The sequence below is a fragment of the Acinonyx jubatus genome, chromosome A1, assembly GCF_027475565.1.
Source record: "Acinonyx jubatus isolate Ajub_Pintada_27869175 chromosome A1, VMU_Ajub_asm_v1.0, whole genome shotgun sequence".
Lineage (NCBI taxonomy): Eukaryota > Metazoa > Chordata > Mammalia > Carnivora > Felidae > Acinonyx > Acinonyx jubatus.
The window spans coordinates 141,096,950-141,123,270 of record NC_069380.1 but is presented as its reverse complement, the minus strand read 5'-3'; the positions used below and the strand labels follow the sequence as shown (position 1 = coordinate 141,123,270).

General features: G+C 41.5%; 1 protein-coding gene across 1 annotated transcript in view; it reads left to right on the top strand.

The window, feature by feature from the left end:
• ARSB (arylsulfatase B) overlaps window positions 1–26,321 on the top strand; it is a 164,157-nt gene that overhangs the window by 18,552 nt on the left and 119,284 nt on the right. Inside the window, exons 3-4 of the mRNA XM_027039434.2 lie at window positions 633–823; window positions 8,471–8,678. Coding sequence (XP_026895235.1) covers window positions 633–823; window positions 8,471–8,678 — 399 coding nt within the window. The remainder of the gene's footprint in view (window positions 1–632; window positions 824–8,470; window positions 8,679–26,321) is intronic.

The window sequence follows — 26,321 nt, the reverse complement described above, 5'->3', positions numbered from 1 at the left end:
ATTGTGAGATAGGCAGTTGATACCACTCAAGTTTGGGGCAAAACTGAGATTGCCGTACGTAGAAAAATCTACTTTCTTGCACCACATTAATTTGATCTTTTGGCTCTGTTAAATTATGTCTAGAGCTTCTGTTTGGAAAGGTTTGTATCATTCACCAGTGGGTGTCAGCATCTGACTAAAGATGATTCTGCCTAGAGCTGCTTCTATAAATAACCTTGAAGCCAGTCTCCCAAGGTCAATATCAACATTATTTGAATCCTGTGTTCATTTATGTGATCACCTCAGAGTACAAATTTGTAAGAAATCACATTAACCGTATGCTATTTTTGCCGTTAGATGGCTTTAAAAGATTAAGATTTTGTCACCTTTACTGAATTTGAGAGTTACGTGACAGAGCCTTATGTTCTGAAGACTTGCCTGAAGAATGGTTTTGATTTTTTTTTTTATAACATTTTAATGCCTCCTGCTAACACATATAGAGATGTTAAGAAGTGGTGCTCTGATTAGCCTTGTCATTTGATTAGCCTTGTCATGGGTAATCAATTGCACTAGGCAATTAAAGGCTGAAACATTAGTTTGTTTAACAAGTTTTATGCTATGCTGACTACTTTCATCTCCCATTCTTGTTGTAGGATATCTCTTAGGTAGTGAAGATTACTATTCCCATGAGCGCTGTGCATTAATTGACAGTCTGAATGTCACACGATGTGCTCTTGATTTTCGAGATGGGGAACAGGTTGCAACAGGATATAAAAATATGTATTCGACAAACATATTTACTGAAAGAGCTACAGCCCTCATAACTAGCCATCCACCCGAGAAGGTAAGTCTTGCTTCTTTGTTAATATCAAAATTGTGTTTAAGGTAGCATCTCTTCAGGTGAATATAGAAAAAGGCTGCTTGTTTAGGAAAAAAATCCGTTCTAGGGATTTTTCAAATTTTGGAGTATATTGGAATCAGCCCGGGAAAGCTTGATAAAAATAGAAATTCCTAGAGCCCATCTTTAAGAGACTCATTCTTTGGGTCTGGGGAAAATCTGTACATCAGCATTTTAAAGAAACTCATCAAGGGTAATTCTGATGCCAAATGGGTCCCCAGATCACACTTTGAGGAATACTGTGTCTACAGTGTTTTAGTAGAAATATAGTTTTATTATTTTGGTGTATTTTGTGCATGTGCTATAAGCAATTAGTACATTGACTTTTTTTTTTTAATTTTTTTTTAACATTTATTTATTTTTGAGACAGAGAGAGACAGAGCATGAACAGGGGAGGGACAGAGAGAGAGGGAGACACAGAATCTGAAACAGGCTCCAGGCTCTGAGCTGTCAGCACAGACCCCGACGTGGGGCTCGAACTCACAGACCGTGAGATCATGACCTGAGCCGAAGTCAGATGCTTAACCGACCAAGCCACCCAGGCACCCCGACATTGACTTTTTTTAAGTGATAGGCTTGTGTACAAAGATGAGGCTATATTATGGCAAATTTCCTGTTACGAGATCAACAAGCTTTAGGTTCAGGGCAAGTCCTCTTAACTTTGTATTTTAGGTATTCTAGATATTTTGCATTCCTATGTTAATTTTAGAATGAGCTGGTCAATTTCTACCAAAAAGTTTCTGCTTGGATTTGGATTTCATTGAATCTGTAGACCAACTTCACGAGAATATGCATCTTAACAACATTAAATCTTTCATTCCCTAAACATGGTATACTGATGAGCCTGGTTTTTACATTTAATACACTGAAGTCACTGTGTATGTCACATAATAGAATCTTTTGATTTATTTAAAGGTAAAAATAGAAGAGAGTCAGAATTGCCTTAAAAACAATTTTTGTTGTTGTTGTTGTTGTTGTTGTTGTTGTTAATCTAGAGTTAGCTTCAGGAGCTAAATTCTCTGAATATACCTTTAAAATTGGGTCACATATTCGTGTTGTCAGATACTGGGCCCAAAATGTGGCTTCATTAAGAACTGCATTAGGACACTGATGAAATTAGTCCTTCAATAAGACCCTGACGTAGCAAATTCCAGAATGTGCAGTATTATCTGGTGCTTCCAATTTTCTCCAGTTTTCCTCTTTGGCAACTGAATGCCCTCAGGGTAGATCACAATTTGGATTTCATTTTATATACCTTTCAGATGTGGTACTTGGCCACTGACTCCCTTTTTGACATAGTTTCTTCTTGGCTATCCCTTTACCTATTCTAAGTGTTGGGGGTCTTACCTGGTATCTCTCCTCAGTTTTGCCCTGCTTGGGCTTTTTATCACTCTTACATGCTGACCGGCTTGGAGTGGCTGTGCTAGCTATGGAACATGTAGGATCAGAACATTTGCTCCAATATGTGGACATATGTGAGTCCTAAATCTAGATCTGAACCAATATTCAGAGATGTGGAAAGATAACTTCTAGGTTCTCAGTTTTCCTCTGTATGCTTGGTGTTTTATTTATTTTTATTTATTTATTAAAAAAATTTTTTTTAAACGTTTATTTATTATTGAGAGACAGAGACAGAGTATGAGCATGGAAAGGACAGAGGGAGAGGAGGAGACACAGAATCTGAAGCAGGCTCCAGGCTCCGAGCTGCCAGCACAGAGCCCGACTCGGGGCTCAAACTCTCAGACCGCGAGATCATTACCTGAGCCAAAGTCTGACGCTTAACCGACTGAGCCACACAGGCGCCCCTGCTTGGTGTTTTATAGATAGTGCTAAAAACCCAAACAATAAGATAAAGTCTTAAGGGAATTATGGTTCTTACCTTGCCCTTTGAGGTAGGCACTGTTTTACAGATATAAGCAAACAAGTTAAGTTAACTTGTTCAAGGTCACAGAGCTACTGAGAGTCAGAATCAGAATTGAAACCCGCACTGACTCCAGAGCTAAATGCATTCAACAGTCTTCCCTAGTTCACAGCTAATATCCAAGATCAAAGAATATTAACTCCAACTGTGTGATTCAGCTTGGTGATTCCAGTCTTGACAGTATATTGGGCTCATCTGGAAAGGTTGTAATAAACCCCAGTAACAAATATTGTGATTTATTGGCGGTGGGGGGGGGGGTGTGTACCACTGGCATTTAATTACCCCTCTGCTCCCACCTCCCACCAGTGATTCTGATGTGCAGTCACAATAATTGATTCCCTTCAAACACAGAGGGGCAAGCTCAAGCCAGCTGCCTTTTACAGGCTTACAATATAACACTGCCTTAATCATGCAACCACTATAATATGCCTACAGCAAAAATTAGTTCCCATTAGGCAACAATAGAGTATTCTCTCACAGTGCCCCTAACATTAAGCGGATAAGAGGAAGCAGCTGGGTGAAATAGTTCCTTGTGGGTGGCCTGCCTTATCTGGTGTGGTGTGGAAAGCACAGGAACTGAGGGAAATGAGGCCCGAAGAGCTCACAAGCCATCCAAACTTGTGTTATTAATATAGTGCTGCTCAGAGGTAGCATTACAGAAATTACCAGATGAGAGAATGCTCATTTTCCTACAGTGTCTGAAATATTCTGAAGGCAGTGTCCAGCATTCCCAACATCCTCAAGATAAAGTTTCAAGCATGGACATAAATGAATGAAATAGTCAATACTGAGTGACAGTCCCAGAATGTTTGTTCGAGACAGCTAATGTGGATGTTTACATTTTCAATTCTCAGTAAAATGATGAATCACATAGTTCCAGGAGCTGCGCTTTTCATCATTTTATCCCAATGGTGAATCTAATTCTGTGCCAGTTTCTTAGGTGTTATATATAGACTGCAACATAGGCCACTTGTCCTAAGGTGGAAATCATTAAAGAAATACACATGAAGTATCCACAAGCCATCTTAAAAATGTGCCTATTTTAAAGAGCACTTGAGGGGAAAAGAGCATATGGAGCTGCTTTGTCACAGAAACACAGTTGGTGCTGGTTTCAGGGAGAGACTGCTAATAACCACTGTACATGTGTTGGGAAGGAATGTCTTTTTTTCTACAGGGTCATTCCTTTAGTACTAACACTGCAGTGTAAAAGTAACATGTCTATAAACTATCTTTCAGTTAAAAATAGCCCCCTTCAACACTTTGCAGAATAAAAATAAAAGTTTTCTCATAAATCTAACCTACTAGAAGCTTCTTAAAGCAAATGTGAATTTCTAGTGGTAGACACTTTTCCATGACACAAGTTGGACAGAAGTGTCTTAATTTGAAAGTCAACAATAGAATAACAATTGAAAAAAATTTTTTAACCTTTATTTATTTTTGAGAGAGAGAGAGAAACAGAACCTGAGAACGGGAGGGCGGAGAGAGAGACACACACACAGGATTGGGAGCAGGCTCCAGGCTCCGAGCTGTCAGAACAGAGCCCGATGTGGGGCTCGAACTCACGAGCTGTAAGATCATGACCTGAGCCAAAGTCTGATGCTCAACTGACTGAACCACCCAGGAGCCCCAATAGAATAACAATTTACAAGTGCATCATATTTTTTAAAATTTGTACTTTAGATTAGGAAAATCTAAAGAAATGAAAGTGAGGCTTTCTTCTTCACTGAAATCAGGTTTCTTAGCATGGTGAGGATATTTGGAGTATATATCTTAGGAGTCGTATGGCATAATAAGAAAGGGAAAAGAACGCTCAGCATCTTATCAACATGCTAATAACTTTAGGTAATAATGTCATACTTTTATGTAATACTTAAACATTTGGTCATGATTCACATCTAGGATTTCGTTTTATATTCTTTTTTTTTGATTAAAAAAATTTTTTTTTAACGTTTTATTTATTTTTGAGACAGAGAGAGACAGAGCATGAACGGGGAAGGGGCAGAGAGAGAGGGAGACACAGAATCAGAAGCAGGCTCCAGGCTCTGAGCCATCAGCCCAGAGCCTGACGCGGGGCTCGAACTCACGGACCGCGAGATCGTGACCTGAGCCGAAGTCGGACGCTTAACCGACTGAGCCACCCAGGTGCCCCTCGTTTTATATTCTTAAGAAGCCTGAAAGGGTTATAGTTAGGGTTGGTGTAAAGGTGACAGCTGTAACTGGCTTGGTCGGAGCAGAGATCAGGACCCAAGAAAGAGCAAGGGAGAGATCAAAACTCAGCTCCAGGACTACAGTGCTTTGAATCATGTCTTTAAGGTCAGAATGGGCCCATGGGAGATGCCAAAGGCCCAGGCATGATGAGAACTCAAGTCAGTAGACGGCACAGTAAAACTGAGGCCATCCCCAGGATGGCGACTGCTTGCTTTAGGCTATCAGTGAGCTCAGCCCACATAGGCAGGTATGGGGAAATTTACTATGTCTGTTCACTGCCAGGGGTTTTCGAACAAGCGGCTGCAGGCAGGGTCCTGATTGTGATTGGACAGCCCTAGAGCCCTAGTTAATTATCTTTTCCACTAGGCTATTGTGTAGTACAAAGAAGAGTACTCTATGAATTTTTTTTTTTTTTCATTTAAAAATAGTATTGAAATGTTACGCACCTAGCCTTTTGGGGGAATGAGTTGTTTCATGGATAAAGTTCACCTTGTGAGCGCTGAAACTTTTTTTTTTGAATGTTTACAACATTGGCTGGAACTACTCTCAATTGTGTTGCATCTGGCCTCACCTTATTAAAGGAGTGGCCCTCTACACCATTTTGCCTCCTCCTGGTGAACCAGAGACATGTTGATGTGTGTGTATGTCTGCCCATACACTGTATGGCCCTAGATTACTGCTGGTGAAATGGGAAAAAAAAAAAAAGAGAACTTACTTTGTTCGAGGAACACTTTTATCTATACTTGTAAGTGATTAGGATGTGGTTGGCAGGTAGTGCGAGGTCTTTGCCTGGCCTGTGACAGTCACAGGCCTCATCCTCAGAGGAGGTTTTTTACTCCCTCTTCTTAGCTTATGCTCCTTCTGTTTGAACTAACAGAAGCCTGACCACTGGAAAAATGGGGGAATTGCTGCCGTTTTATGACTTTGAGCCCTCAACGGTGATGGTCATATCTTTAGCCCCCTAAGGAATAATTGTGGGAAAGATTTTCAGGTAATGTTTTGCTGTGAGTAGAATGTGAGTAGAATGATTTCCATACTGAATATTTATAAGACTAATGATGGTCCAAGAATCATTACTTCCGCCCCCTGATGCGTTCTTAAGAACTCTTCCCTACCACCCTCCCTGGCTGTCACTTCTAGAGGTCACTTGCTGGCTGGGGATAACCTGCCCCCTGTCCTTTTTCCTTCTCAATGTGGATGGGTTGCCATGTTGCTGGTAACGACCTGTTCGAGAGCATGGTCTCCTTGAGCAGTGAGCCCCTTCTCTCATTTCTCCAGCCCTGCCCAGAGAATCTAGACCAGGGTCACAAACTCTGGTGTTTACAGGGGCCAGGCTGCTAACCTGAATAAGTGAAGCCACTCAGAACAGTGGGGAGGCTGTAGAAATTGGAGCGCACTTGGGAGTAGGGCCTCTATTTCACGCTCCAGCCATTTGTTACCAGATGGAGCGTGGGCATGGAGTTGTTGGAGTTCTGATTTTTCAAGGAAATTTTTTTAAAAACCACAGAGTTTTATGTGATATTTCCTGATTTTAAAAACTTTATGTGGGCTGCAAATTGTTGTAGTCTTCCAATTTTAATCCTGTTCTCATCCAGACCATGGCTGATGGCTGGGGTTGGTCTGATCTAATGCTAAAGACCCAGACAGCTTTTCCAACAGCAGACCCTCATACCACACTGTGAGGTCATCGATGTCCCTGCACATCTGTTCCCCTCCAGACGTCTCAGCCCAGGCTCCTTCCTCACCACCTGGGCAGGGCATGTCCCGGGGTTCCCTTCACTGTGGTCTGGGAGAACTCAGAAGTTTCGGTGTATGTGTGGCTGGAGTAGAAAGTGTGTGTATTGAGGGGGAGTGGAGGCAGAGCTCAAGCAGTGTCAAAGATTTGAACGTTGGCCTTTGGAGTTGCAATTTGGAATGTTTTTCCATAGAAGTAATGTACAAATGAAGCATAGGTTGTACATTATCACAGGCATCCTTTCACCACCTCACTTCCTTCGTTAAATAGGTCTTAATGTGATGATTTCAGTATTTAACAGCTGTTTTCAACATTTTGACTTCGGGGAAAAGGTGTTTCTAAGTTCCAAGGATCTGAACTAAAAAATTTGGGTGTCTTTTTGAGTTCCATATGTGTATATTTCTTAGGCTATCCAGTAAGTTGTATAATACAGAATTTTTAAAAATTTATCAACAGTAATGAAGAATGAAATATGAGCCCCCCTCCCAGTCTGCTTTGTAACTTTTCCCCATTCATTTATGAGATTGAAATGCCTCAAATACTTTAACAGAATTGTATTATTATTCTTGGGTTGAACAGTTGTTGTCTCTTTGAGTGTTTTCAACTCATCAAGGAATTCTGTAGGAGCACAAAGAAGAGAGTGCTTTCAAAAAGGTTTATTAAAAAAGGAGAGGCTGACCTAGAATACCACTAATGTCAAATGCTATAAATTGGTGTAAAAGGTAAACTAGAATGAGTGTATCACACTCCTTAGTTTCCAGGAATTAAATTGGCCGTATGTTTGGTCTTAGATCAGAGACTAGCCAGGAATGGTGTTCACTTGTTTTCTCCTATGAAAAATCCTGAGCTCTCTCTTAAAAGGTGGGAACTTGTTTACTGGCTAAAGCAAAAAGCTAACGCATCTATTGATACATCTCTGCACCATAATAGTGGAGATTCCAATAGGAAATTGCTCTGCAATTAATATGAACATGGACAAATCATATAACCTTTCTGAGCCTCAGTTAACGTATCTGTGAAATGGGTGTAACATAGGCTGGATTTGAGTATTACATGAGACAGAATATGTAAATCAGTATCATAATGTCTAGCACATAGACAACATTTCATATATAGTTGTTATCATTGGTATTATTGTTATTTGTTTAGATCAGAGTCTTCTAGGTCATTTTAGAACTCAAGGTTTTGTTTTGAATTTTTTGTCTTGTGTCTTTTGTTGCATTTTTAACATCTTTATTGATGTTAATATTTCACATACCATAAAATTCACCCAATTAAAGTATACATTTCAATAGTAAATTCACAGAGATGTGCAAACATCATGACAATCTGAAGTTAAAACATTTTCATCATTCCAAAAAGAAACCTCATACCTATTACCAATCACTCCCCATTCCTCTCCCCCCCACCCCCACTCCCTACAGTTCCTGGCATCTTTTGAGTATCTTTTCAGGTGCTTATTGGCCGTTTGCATGTCTTCTTTGAAGAAATGTCCATTCATTTTTTGCCCATCTTCTAATAGGTTAATTGCCTTTTATTATTGAGTTGTAAGAGTTTTCTGTGTATTCGGGGTACAAGTCCTTTATTAGACGTATGATTTACAAATATTTTCAAGCCATTCTGTGGGTTGTCTTAATATTACTTTTATTGACTGATAAATCTGGACTTCTGTCTCTGTATTTAATGTTTCCATGCCCTCTCAACTGATTTGCACAAACTTTCTTTCCAGCCTCTGTTTCTCTACCTTGCTCTTCAGTCTGTCCATGAACCCCTTCAGGTCCCTGAGGAGTACCTGAAACCCTACGACTTTATCCAAGATAAGAATAGGCATTACTATGCAGGAATGGTGTCTCTTATGGATGAAGCAGTGGGAAATGTCACGGCAGCCTTAAAAAGCCACGGGCTCTGGAACAACACGGTGTTCATCTTCTCCACAGGTAAGTCTGTCAATAGGAAAATCATCTCTTGGCAAAGCCGAGGACATGGTGTTCGATAAATGGAATGAAGACAAATTGGAGCATTTAGCAGTACCTTATTAAAATAAATGTTAACTGCAAGAACGGAGACATGATAACAATGGGTAGAAAAATGGGTCTAAGGAAAGAATTATGGGTCTTCCCCCTCTTCCTTCAGATGTCAAAATATTCTGGGAGAATGCTTGAAAGCAAGCTCTCACCACCTGAGTAAGTATGAGCGGACATCACTCATATGCAGGGCAGCTGGGTACTGGATTCCTGGAGTGGCTTGTTCTCAGGCGGTCTCTCCAGCCTGGGCATCCTCTGTGAATAGAACTTCTGACAAGAGCAGTTCTGTATCAGTGTAGAGACAGATTGTGACATTAAGAAGACAGATTAGAAATGGAGCCATTTAAATCTAGGCTAGAATCTCCAAGTATGGATTTTTTTTTTGTATTAAGATTGTTTTCTGACAATAAAATTCATACATGTTGATTACAGAAAAAAAAGAAGGTTTTTGAAAATAGTTTTCATTATGGCAATGCCTTTCTGATTCCTCATCTGTTAAATATGTGATTTTTCCTCCTCTCATTAGACATGGTTTTCTAAAATTTCCCTACAATGTGCTATAGTAATAGATCTTGGTTTGTCCATCATGCTGAGTACTCAGAGAGCACTCTGTATCTGAAAGTGAAGATGCCTTTTTTATGGGAAGTTTTCTTGTATTATTTATTTCAGAATTTTTTGGCCCTTCAGCCTACCTTTCTCCTATTCTTTCTTTATAAAACTCCTGTTATTTCGATATTGGATCAATACTCTAATTTTCTTAGTTTTTTTTTTTCTCTGCTATTTTCTTTATTTTTCTTCTACTATTTGGGAAATTTCCTTATCATTATTTTGTAACCTTTTCTATTAAATGTGTTGCAACCACCACATTTTTTTAATCATCAAGAACTCTTTCTTATTTTCTGATAATTCCTGTTTTATAAAGTTCCCTTTTTACTTTATATGTAATAATTTCCTTCTCCAAAGCCTATGCTTTTAACTATTCATTTTATGTAGGTGTGAGTGTGTATGTAGATATGTGTATACGCCTACATATGCTTGTATATGCGTATATATGTGAACCCGTACATATATTTTTAAGTTTGCTTGTACTCCCACCATTACCTCTCTTCCTTCTAAGGTAATTTGTATCTTTTTTGGGCTGTCTTTCATGAAAGAGGCTTTCTCATATCCCCAGTGATCCTTGGCTGAAACCTAAAAATTTGATTGGAAACTCCCAAGGGTGAGGACAGGACTTGTATTCTGGTGATTTTTTACTGTACAGTGACTATGTGAGGTGTGCAAAGTGACATGTTGAGGAATTAATCTGGGTATTCTATTCGCAGTTGTTGTTTTTTTTACAGTGTTTTTTTAAGAGCTGTTTTGTATTGCTTTTAACTAGGCATTGGTATTGAATCTGGCATTTATAGAGGGCTTACTATGTGTAGGACAGAGTTCAAAGTGCTTTATATGAGTTAGCTCAGTTAATCCTTACAATAATCCTCTGGGGACTGTTATTATTCCATCATGCTGATGTGAGAACTGAAGCACAGAGAGTCCAAGTAACCTCCCCAAGGCCACACGGCTAGGCAGAGCCAAGCAGCAACCTTTTTGGCTCCACTGCAGGCTCCTGCCTCAGAGATGATGCAGATGATGACCTGGATGTTCTTATTGGACCTCATGATATAGCAGACCTTTCCCCATGGTTTGTTGCAGTATTGATCCGTTGAGGAAGCTGGGCATGGCCAGGAGTAGTGTTGTTCAGTTGCTTTAGTGCTATACAAATAGTACTCTCATTTTCTAAGTATGCCCTCCTGTGAAAAGGGTTGACCATAGGATAACATGTGTCGCCCCCTCAACCCCCCAAATTTACCCTTTTCAGAAAAAGGGGAGACATCTTATACTTGAGAGTCTTCTCAGTTTACTATATTTTGAACAGCCTGGTAAAGCACTTTAATCAGCTCTGGAATTGAATGCTTATGGAGGTCACTAGAAAGAATCAATAAAAAAAGGAGGCCAAGGCATTTAATACCATTTAGTAATTATTCCCGGGAAATGACCTCACACTTGTAAGAACTGAAAGTTATGTTTATAAAACAAGCCTTTGTTGTAGAGATCTTAATTATACAATTTAAGGATAAATGATTTCTTGACATGAAAATATATATGGATTAATGTTATCGTATGTAGAGAGAAAAGTGCTCAGACAGAAGTTTTCCTCTGGAAAACTTAAATATCTCAGAGTGGCTCCTGTGACAATGGATATTGCTGTCAAGTATTCATGGGAAGAGGTGTAATAATATTTTTTCATGATATGTGGCAGTTGGAAAAAGCAGTATTTGAAGATCTTTTATTATATGATTTCAAATGTGTTTACATAATTAAATTTTAAATAGTTGATCATTTCATAAACACCCACAACGTATTACTTATTCAAGTTGCCAAAAAAATTTTTTTGAAGCTTTGCAATGAAATAATGGGGATTACCTTATAATAAGGCTGCCTTATATTTTAACACTATGGTATGTTAATGGATGAATTGGTCTGGGGTCGTCTTTGCTTTTTGGGGCTAAATCCAATGTGATCATGTGTATATAAATTTTTATTAGACTGCTGAATTCAGTTTGCTAGGGTTTTATTTAGGACTTTTATATCAATTCAGAAGTGAAAGTGGGGTTGGTGGCTTCTTCTCTACCCTGTCGGTTTTGTTGTCTCAGTTGTGCTCACTTCATAAAATAATTTGGATGGTTTTTCCTTTATTTTATTTTATTTTTTTTTAATGCTCTGGAACAGTTTACAGATTGTTTGAAAGATCTCTCTGGTTCAGCTGGTCCCTGGAACCTTTTTTGGAAGATTTTTTTTTTTTTAATTTTCTCCATAGTTTAAATTTTTTGCTGAATTACATGTAGATGTAGGTCTTTAAAATATTTAAAAATTAATTTTGCTTGAACTATATGAGCCCTTTGATCTGCATGCTGGGATTATTTTTCACTCTGGAAGTTTTCCTTGTGCATATTTTAGCTTATTGCTTTTGTTCTGTTCGATTTATTTCTCAAAAAATAGCTTCAATTAATAGGTTGAATCACTGATTCAGCTTTTTTGTCATTATTTTCAGTTTTGTGTCCCTTTTCTCAGTCTTCTGGATCTCCCCTGCAAACACCAGTTAGACATTGTTGCATCTCGGCTTCTGTTCTTTAGATTCCCCAATGTTGATTATTATTGATTGTGTTTTTAGTTTCCTGTGGTCCTTTCTTTGCCTCAGTCAGTTTCCTTTTCTTCAAAGCTCATTAGTAATAATAATGACTACCGTTTGTTAAATATTTACTGCATGCTCAGGCCCTGTTCTAGAGCCTTCCCTCTACTTTCTCATCGTTGGTCATGTTGTTAGCATTAAAGCTCAAAGCGACCTCGCAAAGTAGGTTTCTTTATCCCCATTTTGTAAGTGAAGAAACCAGAATTTAAAGTGGGTAAGTGATTTGTCCAAAGCTACTCTTATGGTCTGAATGTGTCTACCCAGAATTCACATGTGATGGTTAGAAGGTGGACCTTTGGGAGGTGGTTGGGTTACAAGGAAGGGTAGAGACCTCATGAATGGGATTTGTACTTTTATAAAAGCCACCCCAGAGAGGTCCCTAGCCTCTTCCTCCATGCGGAGACACAGCAAGAGGAAACCAGCTGTGAACCAGCAAGAGGGCCTTCACCAGGTGACCACACTGGTGCCTTGATCTTGGTCTTTCCAGCCTCCAGAACTGTGAGAAGGATATTTCTGTTGTTTATAAACCACCTGGTCTGTGGTATTTTGTTAGAGCAGCCTGAGTGGATTCAGAGGGCCACACATCTAACAAATGGAAGAGCCAGAATTTAAGCGCAGATCTACTTGCCGTCAGCACCTATTGGCCGGAATTGATTAGGCTTTTGCGTCACATCTTCTTTTCTTTTTAGCTCATCCAATTGTCCCTTGTCTCTACTTTTGGCTTTCTACATTTCTGTTCATAGAACCTATGCTTCTCCTGAATCTTCCTGAATAGACCTTGGCTAAAATCTTCATTTTCACTGTAAATCATTATCAGCTATGTATTCTTCCTCTGAGTATAAGCAGTGAAGAATCTTTCCACACCGAGTACGTGACCATCTCTTGGCCTCGGGTCACTGTTTCTTGGTTAATTCCTTCTCAAGCCTATAGTTTGAGGTCAGTGGCCTTTTGGCATTGAGTAAACCTGAATGATGTACTTGACATTTCCCTCTCTTTGGCCACCTGGTTCTTGGACAGCTAAAAGAACCCCAGCTTGCACAGCTACGAGACTTTTTCTATCTCCACACCTTCAGGACTTTACTTCAGGGCATTTCCCAGGGTACAGTGTGCCCCACTGTCAGACGATTTTCTTCTCCTACTCATTGTTTTCTGGGACATGTGACCTGTAACTGCATATGAGAAAGGGAGGAAGTAATAATTCTCTGATCACATAAAAAATTAGTGCGGTCCCCTCCCAGGCTGCCTTCCTGCCTCTTTTCAGGTAGGTGGACTGGCTCTGTGTCATGAGGCAAACAGGGTTTGCCAGCCCTCGTGTCTTCAGCCCAGATTCTTTGGCCTTACTGATTGTGGAAATGTCTCCGAGATTCTCTTGGGTACAGCAGGTTGTCAGTCAGTCCTGGTTTCTCACATTGTGAGAAGTTTTCATCTTATTTTAACTCATCACAACATGCTATTACTCCTCGTATTCTGTGTCTGTTATTTTAGTAGGATATCACTTAAGAGAAGCCGTGCTAGTGGCTGATAAGAAGATACCATTTTAACCTGGGCTTCTATCACCATGCTGATCTTTATAGTTGCTAAACTCCAGGAATCTTCACCGAAGTCTGACTGGAGTAAAATGAGCTAAAATTAGAGTCAACTCTGGAGGGACTAGATCATGAGTTAAAACTAGGGAAACTGATTCTAAAGCCTTGAAGAGAAAGCGGTGATGGATCTTAACATCTTCATGCAACTATTATATATTTATATTAACTCTTAACAGAATAACCAGTTTCACTTACATATTGATGAGAGTTTGACTATAAGGAGAAACCTTACTGCACTTCTTCCTCTGGAGACTTTTTCTGTGTTCACTGACAGTTTCATTGCCTGAAGTAAAATTTAATAATGTGCTATAATAATGTGATTAAACCCAAGGAAACAGGGCCTGGGTCTGGCTGATTTTAGAGTGGTGATTCATTTCTTCCAGATTTCCCACTTGACTTTGCTTAGCACTGCCCTACTTTGTAGGCATCAAAATACTGGGTATGTCCAAACAAATAAACGTTGAATCCATTAGTATAAGAAACCCTGAAATAGGGGCGCCTGGGTGGTGCAGTTGGTTAAGCATCTGACTCGTGATCTTGGCTCAGGTCATGATCTCATGGTTCGTGAGTTCAAGCCCCACATTGGGCTCTGTGCTGACAGCTCAGAGCCTGGAGCCTGCTTCCGATTCTGTGTCTCCTTCTATCTCTGTCCCTCCCCCACTTGTGCTCTGTCTCTGTTTGTCTCTCAAAAATAAATAGATGTAAAAAAAATTTTTTTTTTAATAAAAAAAGAAAAATCTTAGAGCAGACTAGGTACAGGGCAGGTGTCAAGAAGGAGACAGATAGGGAGAGACCAAAACAGAGAGAGAGAGAGAGAGAGACAGAGACAGAGAGAGAGTGAGAGAGAGAGCATTGATAAAAGGGAAGGGGTGTCTGGGTGACTCAGTCGGTTAAGCATCCAACTCTTGATCTCGGCTCAGGTCATGATCTCATGGTTGGTGAGTTCAAACCCCACATTGGGCTCTGTGCTGATGGTGTAGAGCCTGTTTGGGATTCTGTTTTTCCTTCTCTCTGCCCCTCCCCTACTTGTGTGCTCTTGCTCTCTCTCTCTCTCTCAAAATAAAGAAATAAACTTAAAAAAAAAACACTGACATAAACTAGCTTCATTTAGTGAAAGAGAGAGGCAAAGGCATATGTTTTTTAGGTTTAGATGTCTGGGAAAGCTAACTTTTTTTTCTTAAATCTCCTTTTATAATCTGAGGGTGATCCACAAGGCTTCTCATTCTTAATTATCGTTATCAGAACACTTGAGGTGGTTGTTCTTAGTTTGCCACCTGGGGACCACCTGAAGCAGTGGGGAGTTTGTTAAAACATGCAATCTCTGAGGACATGGGTGCACGACATTGTGACTGTACTAAAATGTTGCTGAAATGGATACTTTATTTTAAGAAGAAAACATCTTAAAAAAATTTTTTTTAATGTTTATTTATTTTTGAGAGACTGAGAGAGACAGAGACAGAGGTAGAGTGTGATCAGGGGAGGGGCAGAGAGAGAGGGAGACACAGAATCCGAAGCAGGCTCCAGGCTCCGAGCTGTCAGCACAGAGCTCGACGTGGAACTCGAACTCCCGAGCCGGGAGATCATGACCTTTGCTGAAGTCGGACGCTTAACTGACTAAGCCACGCAGGCACTCCTGGACACTTTATTTTATTTTTTTCCTTACCTACACATATTTTTAAACAATTTTTCAAAGTTTATTTTGAGAGAGAGACAGAGAGAGCGAGAGGGAGGCACAGAGAGAGAGGGAGACAGAGAATCCCAAGCAGGCTCTGTGTTGTCAGTGCAGAGCCTGATTCACTGCTTGAACTCATGAAATGTGAGATCATGACCTGAGCTGAAACCAAGAGTTGGTCACTCAACCAACTGAGCCACCCAGGTGCACGATGGCCCCGTGCCCTTACTACATATAATTACAACCTTGATAGATTAATGCCACTCTTTTTACAATGTGTGATTATTCTTGCTGTTAACAAAACTGCTTGTCTCATTACAAACATAATACTCTGTTATCTTTGTACAAAGATGACCCTTCGAATCCCTCTCTGATAGGATATGATCAGCTTTCCTGCCAGTTAGTTACGTAGACTGTAGCCTCAGTTACATTATCTAGTGAATGCAGGTTGGCTGATCATTCATTTATTCACTCCGTCTCTTATTGTAGATAGAAAGATAAACAGGATGTAATGCCAGGCCTTGGGAAGCTCAGTCTAGCGAGGCAGATAAGCAAATGTATCATCATGATGCAGCGGAAGTGTGTTTTGATGCAGCCACAGTATTGTGTGTACAATGTAGGAGTGCTGACCAGAGCCAGGGATCTGGGAAGGCTTTCTGAGATTTAAAGGTTGGGAATGAGTTGGCCCGATAAACAGTGTGCAGGTGGGAAAGGGATTGGACAGCATACTCAGCTCTGAAGGAGAAACATGAAGAAGGGCAGAGAGGAGAGAGCAGTTCTGTAGGAGGTTCAGGGGGGCTAGAGCCCAGAGTGCAGGATGGAGAACAGCCAGGGGTGAGGCTGGAGAACATGGCAGGGGAGTCCGTGCATCTGCAGGAAGGAATCTCGAAGGTACGTTGAAAGCTGTAGGGAGGCATTGACAGGTTTGAGGCAGGATCAGATTTTCATTTTAAGATTGATGTGGAGCATAGTTGGAGGCAGGCATACCTTTTAGGAGGCTGTGACAGTGAAGGAGGCTGGAGGATTAGGAGGCGCTGAAGAAAGGCAGGGGAAATTGACGGTGATGAAAGGGCAGATTGAAGAAATACGCAGGAGAGCTTGGACCAGTTATCTTAAGAGTTCTTGTTACGGGAGAGTCGATCGTTCTGTCATTCTGTGTTTTCAGACCTTTTGCCAGCGTCGGCAACAGCCTTGGATGGAGACATCCCTTCTGTTGGCAGTGGGATGCATTTGCAGAGAGCTGGGGGAGTGGCCAGAGTGCCCACGTGGTCCCCATAGCAGTAGGTCTGGGGGTCACTTGAGATTGGGCTGGGGCTCTGCAACAGTGTTTACAAATGTGCAGAGACGGTTGTGGTTGTCACCGTGACTTGAAGGTGAAGTCGTCTGAAGGACAGGCCCCTGCAGTGTCGAGGCCAGCCACGCATGGTGGAGAAGTGTCCTGACATGGGCGTCAGCAGTGCCACCATCGAGGAACACTGGCGGGAGCCCGTTCAACAGAATGTTTCTACTTGAACAGCACAACGTATTACAGAGCCTCAACTTTTAACATTTATTACCTGAGCTTTCACAAAATTCTATGGAATTTAGTATCTTAAACAGAGCAGTAAAGAATCTTAACGAATTCCCGTAAATCTCATGTCATCCTCAGATATTGAATATTCTTAGAGACTGGTACTGGCAAATGGAGGACTCCTTCACAGTTCAAACGCGCTTATGCAGTTGGCACACTTATAAATATTATAGAAAGTCTGTGCCAGGAATAAAGTCATCTGACTGCTGGCATACCAATCTCACTAGGTTCTTTGAACACTTAAATCCATTTCTGACAAAGCGAAGGAAAACCTGCTGAGGGGATAAGTCATACAGTGTGCCCACTCTGTCTTTCCCTTTGTAATTCTTTTTTTTTTTTTAATTTTTTGATGTTTATTTATTTCTGAAACACAGACAGAGCATGAGTGAGGAGGGGCAGAGAGAGGGAGACACAGACTCCGAAGCAGGCTCCAGGCTCTGAGCTGTCAGCACAGAGCCCGACGTGGGGCTCGAACCCACAAACCCTGAGTTCATGACCTGAGCCGAAATCGGTCGCTCAACTGACTGAGCCACCCAGGCGCCCCTTTCTCTTTGTAATTATACCTTTATTGAACACATCTCCCACGGAGGGAAATAAGAACACATGGTTCAAAACTATGAGACTAGCATGATCTTTTCCCCAGCCAGAAGTCATTAATCCATTATACCTCTTTAGACTTGATATGTTAATGTCCATGTTCAAAGCATGTTGGATCACCTGAAAGTATTATTAACAATAGTAATAATTATAGATTTGTTGATTATTTTATTGAGAGAAAAATGATAACCAATACGTTTTAAAATTTATTTTTTTAACGTTTATTTATTTTTGGGACAGAGAGAGACAGAGCATGAACGGGGGAGGGGCAGAGAGAGAGGGAGACACAGAATCCGAAGCAGGCTCCAGGCTCTGAGCCATCAGCCCAGAGCCCGACGTGGGGCTTGAACTCACGGACCGTGAGATCGTGACCTGAGCTGAAGTCGGACGGTTAACTGACTGAGCCACCCAGGCGCCCCAACCAATACGTTTTAAAGTCCCCCAGAACGATCTTGTGTTTGTATTCTCTGTGACAAACCATTAAACCCATAAGCTCAGAGTCTAAGGCAAAGATGCTTCTTATTCCCTAAGTTTATCAGATAGATACTCAAAGTTTTATTATACTGCTTATTATATGCTATAATATAATACTCTATTATTGACATTTGAGCTTTTTAGCTTGAAAAACATGAAGTAATCTTTATACTTAAAAAATGCTTTTTAAGTTTATTTATTTATTTTGAGAGAGGGAGAGAGAGCCAGCAAGCGTGCACAAGTGGGGGAGGGGTAGAGAGAAGGAGACACAGAATCCCAAGCAGGCTCCACACCATCACTGCAGAGCCTGATGTGGGGCTCAGACTCACAAACCGTGAGATCATGATCTGAGCCAAGATTAAGAGTTGGAAGGCTAACCAGTTGCACCACCCAGGTGCCCCTATTTTCGTACTTCTACGAGAAGCTTTCTTTCCCTGAGTTTATGAGTAATGGAAGATGCATAGTGAACTGAGCATATTTATTGACTAAACTGCAAGAAGCTTTCCAATTGGTTTGGATTTACTTTCTCCTTATTTTTTTCATTCCATTTTTGGAGGCCACGTTTAAGATGGATCCATTTCTTATATTATACTCCTCTCCAAACTCGTTGGAGGCAAAACTCCCTGGGAAGGGGAGAGGAGTGTTAGGTGGACAGGCTGCTCTGGAGGATAAAGCAAGGTGAAAGCAGGCTCTGTATGGAAACAGTCATGTGGGAACCACAGTCAGCAGGAGGAAGGGGCTGATATACAGTCAGGTCACCGCAAGCTGTGGAGACAAATACACAGCAGGCAGCTGGAGGGTGAAAGAGGGGACGGAATGGTTTAGGAATGATTAGTTTATGAATCCCCAGAAAGTAGATTGTATTTCTTTTCTTTTTTTTTTTTTAATTTTTTTTTTTTTTTTTTAATGTTTATTTTTTGAGAGAGAGACAGAGCAGAAGTCGGGAGAGGGGCAGAGAGAGAGGGAGACACAGAATCGGAAGCAGGCTCCGGGTTCTGAGCTGCCAGCACAGAGCCTGACACAGGGCTCGAACCCACAGACTATGAGATCACTACCTGAGTGGAAGTCAGACGCTTAACTGACCAAGCCACCCAGGCACCCCTAAAGTAGATTGCATTTCACATATTTTTGGTCTAGAATTTTTTTTAACCGATGTCGGTAATAATAGATGGAAGATACAAATTTAGGTTTCAGGGGCGGGCCAATAATTTCAGTTGAAAAACAAAAGCTGTGTAAGTTTTATATTTCACATCTTCCAGAATGTAAACGTGGGGGTTTACTCTGGAGGAGTTTAAGAAAACAACAACAACCAAAAGGAACGTGGCTAACTTTTCACTGCTAAAGAGCGCAAACAGTCTGATTCTTCCCCATTTTACTCTGCACGCGTGGGGTCTTCCGGGAGGCGGTGGAAACTGCTATGCATGCATGTGGACTGTATTTGAAAAGAGGCATTTACTCAAAATATGGGGAGCTCCGGGGCTTTTGCCTGTGCTCTGTCTCAGTTCCTCCCCATTCTGGCTTTATAGAGTGACGGCTGTGCTTCTCTAACTTGGTCTGAGGGCCTTTCTTAGCCGAGGACAGTCTCTTGTCTTTCCTTCCCGGGGTTATGGAGACTTGCTTGTCTGCCAGGGCCTGGGAACCGGGGCCCAAGCTCTGTGTGGGAGATGGCCCCGCTGTGCTTGGCCTCAGACAGGCTGCATGGCCTCTGCTTTCAGAAGCATGAGATCCTCCTACCAGGCCTAAAAACAATAATAAAAACATATTCGAACAAACCTCAATCGCCTCTCTTGCTGACTTTGGCAGTTAGGTACAAAGCACCAACAAAGTGTGGTATACAGAAATTCTGCCTTCCAGGTTTGTTCCCTTCTTACAGAACGACCCTTAACCTTGTGGGGCTCTTTTTTCATGTTTTCTTAATGAGAAAATATTTCAGAGATTATTGGCACCACAGGTTTATTTCTTTCTGGCAGTTTTCACTCTTAACCAACTGTAATCTCTGGGATCTCTTCTCTGTTTTTCTCTCACAGTATGGGCCACATCTAACCAATCTCCTCTAAGATGACTGTTTCAAGTACAGTGATTTTTTTTTTATCATTTCCATCCCAGAGCACTTTCCTACTTGTGTGGATTTTTTAAAAAATAAAGATTGTCTCAAAAATTTGAACATGCCTTAAAAATGACATCCGTGCCTATAGAGACTACCAAAAAAAAAAAAAAAAAAAGCTGGACCTCTGTCCTCACTTTGTGATCTGGTAACATATTCTGACAGACAGACAGACACACAAATCAGTCAAAAGTGTAACAGAAATGGGGGTGAGGGGGAGAAGGGGGTACTGTGTTTGGACTGAGAATACCAGCTTTGTGGAGCCACTTTAAAATCCCACTTTGGTGTCGTATTTGATGTTAGAAAGTGCTTCCCAGATCTGCAGGTAATAGAACAGGCTGCATGGTGGGGCGGGGGTGGGGGGGCGGGGGGTTGGCATTGACAGTCCCATCTCCAGGAGTGCCCTATGTGCAGTACACAGAGTTCACATTGGTGAACTCCCTGAAGGAGTGGCATGAGTCGTGCCTGTGGCAGATTGTGGTCATCAGCAGGTCGACCAGGTGGAGAGATCAGGTTGCTTTTTGGTTACAAGAATTAGTCAATTAGAAAGCATGATGACTGTTTTTCATTTAAGACAATGTACTGGTCCTGGAGATAATGTACTGGAGACCTGAAGGTAAGATATGGTCTCTCTCTCTCTATTTTGTTTGATGTGAGCACGAGCAGGGAAGGCGCAGAGAGAGAGGGAAACATAGAATCTGAAGCAGGCTCCAGGCTTGGAGCTGTCAGCAGAGCTTGACGCGGGGCCCGAACCTGTGAACCTTGAGATGGTGACCTGAACCAAAGTTGGATGGTTAACTGACTGAGCCACCCAGATGCCCCAAGATATGGTCTCTCTTAAAGAACACCTACTGCGATGGGAATGGTCTTTAATTCAGATTCCCCTGGGATTGGGAATGGGGAGGGGGTCAGGCACCTACATGGTTTCAAAAAGCCCTTTCACACATCCGCAGCTCTGACGCATCTCCTAGAAGGACTTGTGTTTATTCTGCGACCTCCAGGCTGGAAATCACTTCGTGTAGAAGAAATACGTAGCCTGTGGGTGGTCAGGAGGAGGACGACAAGTATGTGGAGCCACTAGTCCAGCTCAGTATCTAGCGTGGAACTCGTGAAATGCTTGCAGGTGGAGACGTGTGCATGAGTTCTAGATGTAACAGCACAGGCCATCTTTCTAGGTCCTGTGGGTAGAACAGATAGAGAGATGAAGCTTGGAGGAGTGAGCCTCTGGATGGCAGTGGGGGAGGGAGTGTCAGGAGTGGCTTCATAGAAGAAATGGGATAAGAATTAAACGGTGCTTGAATGATCAGGGAGTTATCAGTAGGTGAATGGAAAGAGTGGGAAGGACATTTTGGGCACGGAGAGGCATGAGCAGACATGCAGGAAGAGGGGCGCCAAGATGTGTTACGGGCTCGGTGACTAGGCCAGCCCAGGCTTACCATTGGTGTCCAAAGGGATACATAAAAACCATAGTGTAACAGGGCATATCTTCTTGAAATGTTAATTTTGCTTGCATGTATGGAAGAAAAAATAAGCAACTTAATTGGTTAATAATTTAGAACACTTATTAAAACAAATAAGGGCAAATGCTGGAACAGAATACAATTTATGGATCTTTTAAAGTCCAAAATCTCAGGTTTCTACTCGTTTCTCCTGATCCTTTAATGGAAGAATTAAAAATTCTGTAAAGAATCAACTCCATTCATCCCCACCCCCCCACCCCCAATATTGCCAAGTAATCCTTACTTAGAGCTTGAGGCAGGAGCTGGGGTTCCTCTTGAGTCATGTGGGAGGTAGGGCCACCCGGCTGAGGGTTCTGCTTAGCTGTTGAGAATGCCAGCTGGAGGCCCAGGCTCTCTGACACTGCATATCCGATGTGATGGCAACTCTTGATGGTGGTTAGCGCTAAAGGGGAGGGGAGCCTTATAGGATTTGCCTCTGTCCCACACAACAGACATGAAATATCTCTGTGCTTAGGTCAGGGCGTGGAATCTGTACTCTTGCTGAGAACGCAGGGAGGCCTGGCTGCCTTGGTCTCCTAGGATAATAGATGGAATGAAGGGTCTTCAGAAGCACTTCCTGAGTCTTTGGTTTTCTTTTCTTCCTCACCTGCTGGTCCTAAGCCCTACCACATTCCAGTCTCTGCTTCTCCAGCCCCTCTGGCTCCCTGTGCTCCCCAGGCCTATGCCCCCATGCTAGTCCTTTGTTTTCAGTATGCTTGAGTTGTGAATCATTAGATAACTTAGATCGATCACGAGTTCTGCTTTTGCTAGGCAAAGGGCACCCCTCCCTTGCAAAGCTGTCTCTGGCTTTTCCCAGCTTTGAGAAAAGACCATATATAGCCTGTCCAAGCTAGAATAGCGTCAGAGGCTAACCAGAGGCAGACTTGTTGGTGGATGAAAGAGCCTCTGGACCTGTGTTTACCATTTCTCTTTTAATTTCCATGTTTTCTGGCATCCATTGTTAGGAGATTTTCTTTAATACCAAACTCTGCCCAGGGTTATAAACATCTTTCTTGTATCATGGTCATCTACTCACAAGTTCAAGGGTTTAAGAAATGTCAAGAAGCCTTCAGTTAATCCAGTACTCAATAGTGCACTGGCTTTCATTATTCAGGAGTCTAGATCTGTGCTGTCCAGCTGGTGGTCACTAGCCACAGGTGGCTATTGTGCCTGTAAAGTGTGGCTAATTTGAATTGAGATGTGCTGTTAAGTGTAAAATACCAAATTTCAAAGACTTGGTAACAAAAGGTTGTAAAATAATGTATTTTGTATATTGATGACATGTTGAAATGATAATATTTTTGATATATTGAGTTGAATAAAATACTAAAATTAATTTTAACTGTTTCTTTTTAAAATGTGGCCACTAGAAAATCTTTGCCTATGTGGCTCAGATTATATTTCCATTGGACAGTGCCGCTCTAGACAGTAGCTTCATAATTATAGCAACTCCTACCTCTTGGGAGTATCCCGGGGATTGTTTATTGAAGGTCTTCTCTCTTAATGATCCGGCTAAGATGGGAAAGCACAGAGTAGACTGTCAGGTTCTACAAAGCAGGAGCCAGGGTCATTGTGCTAAGGAGACTCATCAACTGACTTTGAAGGAAATTCAGTAACAGTTTTGAGCATTGACAGCATCACTGAAATAAGGGTATTGCCTCCCAGTGACGCCTCTGAAAGAGATAACTTGGTCGCATAATCTGGGGTTGGAATGTTAGAAAGAAAAAAAGAAAGAAGGTAGTTTCATTACTTGAAGTGTATACCTCGAGTGAGTTCAGCATGCAGAAGGGCACTGGGGTAAGAACATTGATCATATCTATTATTATTTCATAAATGCAGAATGCAACATGACTGAGGTAGGAGGGAAAGAAAGCCTTTCCAACTATAGGGAAAACCCAAACTATCTTTGTTTGCTATGATAGCACTTACTCCTCAGTGTCGGAAGAAGTATCGTTACAACATACAACAAACAGGATTGTGGGGATCCTGGATCAACATGTCCATATTGCATAAATATTTTCCCTGAAATTTTCATCATTTATATTTATATAGATCAAAGATACTCTCAAGACTGCTGTATCCATTTCCAGCAATCTTTTTCCTTTTTGAGATGATAAAGTTTATTTTGGACAAGTTCCCTATTAGTAAAGTATTTCTCCATAAAATAGAAATAATCTTTTCCTGAAAAGAAGCCTTTTTAAAAAAAAGATTTTGTCATATTTTTGTAGAGCATTTCAGGTCGGCAGCAAAATTGAGAGGGAGGTTCAGAAATTTCCCGTATACCGCCTACCCCTGTACTTGCGTAGCCTCCCCCATTACTAAAGTCGTCCGTCAGGGTGCTGTTGTTTCTAAGGTCTTTAAAAATATCCTTTGTTGTAGAGCTGTGCTATCTTCTCTAACTCTCTGAGGTAGATTAGAAGTAATCATCACCTTTTTGTAAATAGAGACATAATCTCAGAGAGGTCATTTGTTGGGAAGCACAAGTGACGAGTAACTAAAATGGTTTGAAAATGTAGATCTTTTGCTTTCCACTCCAGCTACTGTATTCACTGTATCACATGGCTCTGTGAGTACAAAAGCGTCTTTTGTTCACAGTAGAGCATGCTGTTCTGAAAAGTTTGGAGGTGTGTCTCATTTTCAGGAGTACTCCTTTTTGTTAAATTCTACACTGTGCTTTGTTTAATATTACAGTTATTTATAAAATGTTCAGAGAGCTAAGAGAGGTAAGGAAGAATTGAGGTCTCGATCTTGGTATTATTCCCTTTCTCCCAATAGTGATAAAAAGGATTTAGGCATCCTTGCCAGCTTCTTGGAGGCAAAGTTGGTGGGAACCTTCATTATCACATTCTCTCTGCTTTGTCAGCTCATATTCTTAAGGAATTCAGTCAGACTTCTTGCAGTGTATGACTGAAAACCAATGGCATTTATTTCCTCTGCAGGAATTTATTTACTTTTTTCCTTGGGTGTCTGTCCCTTTGTTGATAATATTTTCTCAAGTCTTGAAGCACTAATTGGTTTTGGAGCTTCAGCAAGATCACTTGTTACACTGAATGCAGACACCGTGTTCCTGTGGATTTGTGCACAGTCTGTGTAACCATCAACGAGGGATCCTGCTGGGAATTGTAAAGGAGAAAGAAATGATGGATTATGTTAAAAAAATGCTCCAACTCTAAGGGTTCAGAAAGGAGCAGACATAAAAGGCCTGTTCCTGGGAGACCCCAGCCAGGCAGCCAGTGTTGGCTTTCTTAAGTAAGTCAGGAGTTGAATACGTTAATGTGTATGTAGAACCGTGAAAGTATGTTTGCAATGATCAGTGCATCCTTGTCCCTCTCATGTATGTACACCATATGTGAAGAGTAAGAAGTAAGAAACATATTTGGAAAAGAAGAGTCATTTTAAATATTGGTATTACGGGACAATGCTTTGCTTTGTTTTTTAACTTTATTTTTTAAAATATTTATCTGGTTTTGAGAGAGCTAGAGGCAGAGTGCAAGCAGGGAGGGGCAGGGAGAGGGAGACACCGAATCTGAAGCAGACTCCGAGCTGTCAGCACAGAGCTGACGCAGGGCTCAAACTCATGAACCGTGAGATCGTGACCTGAGCCAAAGTTGGACGCTTAACCGACTGAGCCACCCAGGCACCCCAATGGGACAATGCTTTGCTTTTAAAGTTACATGCTGTTATCTCAACTCCTATTCAGTCTGTTTTCTGAAGCACAATCTACTTCTTCCCCCTTGTTCTCTTTTACCATTCTTGGCATTGGGCGTCCATCTCTCACCATTGGAAGTTAGTAATGGCTCTTGATTTTCTCCTGACTCAAAGAACACACTAGAAACTGAGATTACATTTTAACTTCTGAAGGCTGCCCAAGTCACATACCAGACAGAGTCCAGCTTCAGTCAATGCAGAGTTCCCTGGAAAATTAATCTACTTGACATGCTGGGGACAAGGGGAGGATAGAAAACCAGTTCCAGGTAAGGCTAGGAATAGAGGGCTGAGCTGGATATAGGACCTGCTCCAGAAGGTTGATGGCAAGGCTGGTCTATAAAGGCCCAGAATACCTAGCAAGTTTGAGACCCATCTTGAAGAGACAGTAGTTAAGACGGAGCCAGGGCTCTGTAATCAGACAAACCTGAGCTCAGATTCTCATTCTACCACTTACTAACTGGGTGACTTTAGATAAATTTCTGAGCATCAGTTTGCTTATGTGCAAATGGGGATAAAGCTTACTCACAGGACTACTGTGAGAATTAAAATAAAATTCATGTAAAGTATCTGATATCAGGCCTCGTGTAGGTGGGAATTTAATAATTACAGCTATTATTACTACCATCACTATTTGGACGTTCGCCGTTTCGCATCGTTGAGGACACCAAAGCAGTAATCTCCAGACAATATGTTGTGCTATAAATATTATATCGTATTCAGGTTTCAAAGGTCCAGATTTCAGCAGGACCCCATTAAGCTGTGCTGCATAAGCAGAACCCTGTACCTGCTGAAAGAGGAGGTTCCCAGGGCTGGGTAGGCTGTGGGATGGGACCTTGTTTTCAGGAAAGTGGAATGCACATTTGGAAACGAGGCAGAAGCCCACATATAACACTGCAGTTGGAGGTGATGTAAGGGTTAGAAGAGCTATATACACTCCGATATGAAGCTCTCAACAACCAGGACAGGCAAAAGCTGATGGCCCAAGAGTCCATTTCTAAATATCACTGAAGTTCTTAAACCACTGAATGGCAGGACTCTGGTTTTAAGCCTTTCCCTGAATGCGAGGTAGGTATGTGATTCTCCACTTCTTAGATGAAGAGATGGCCTAAGGGACCGT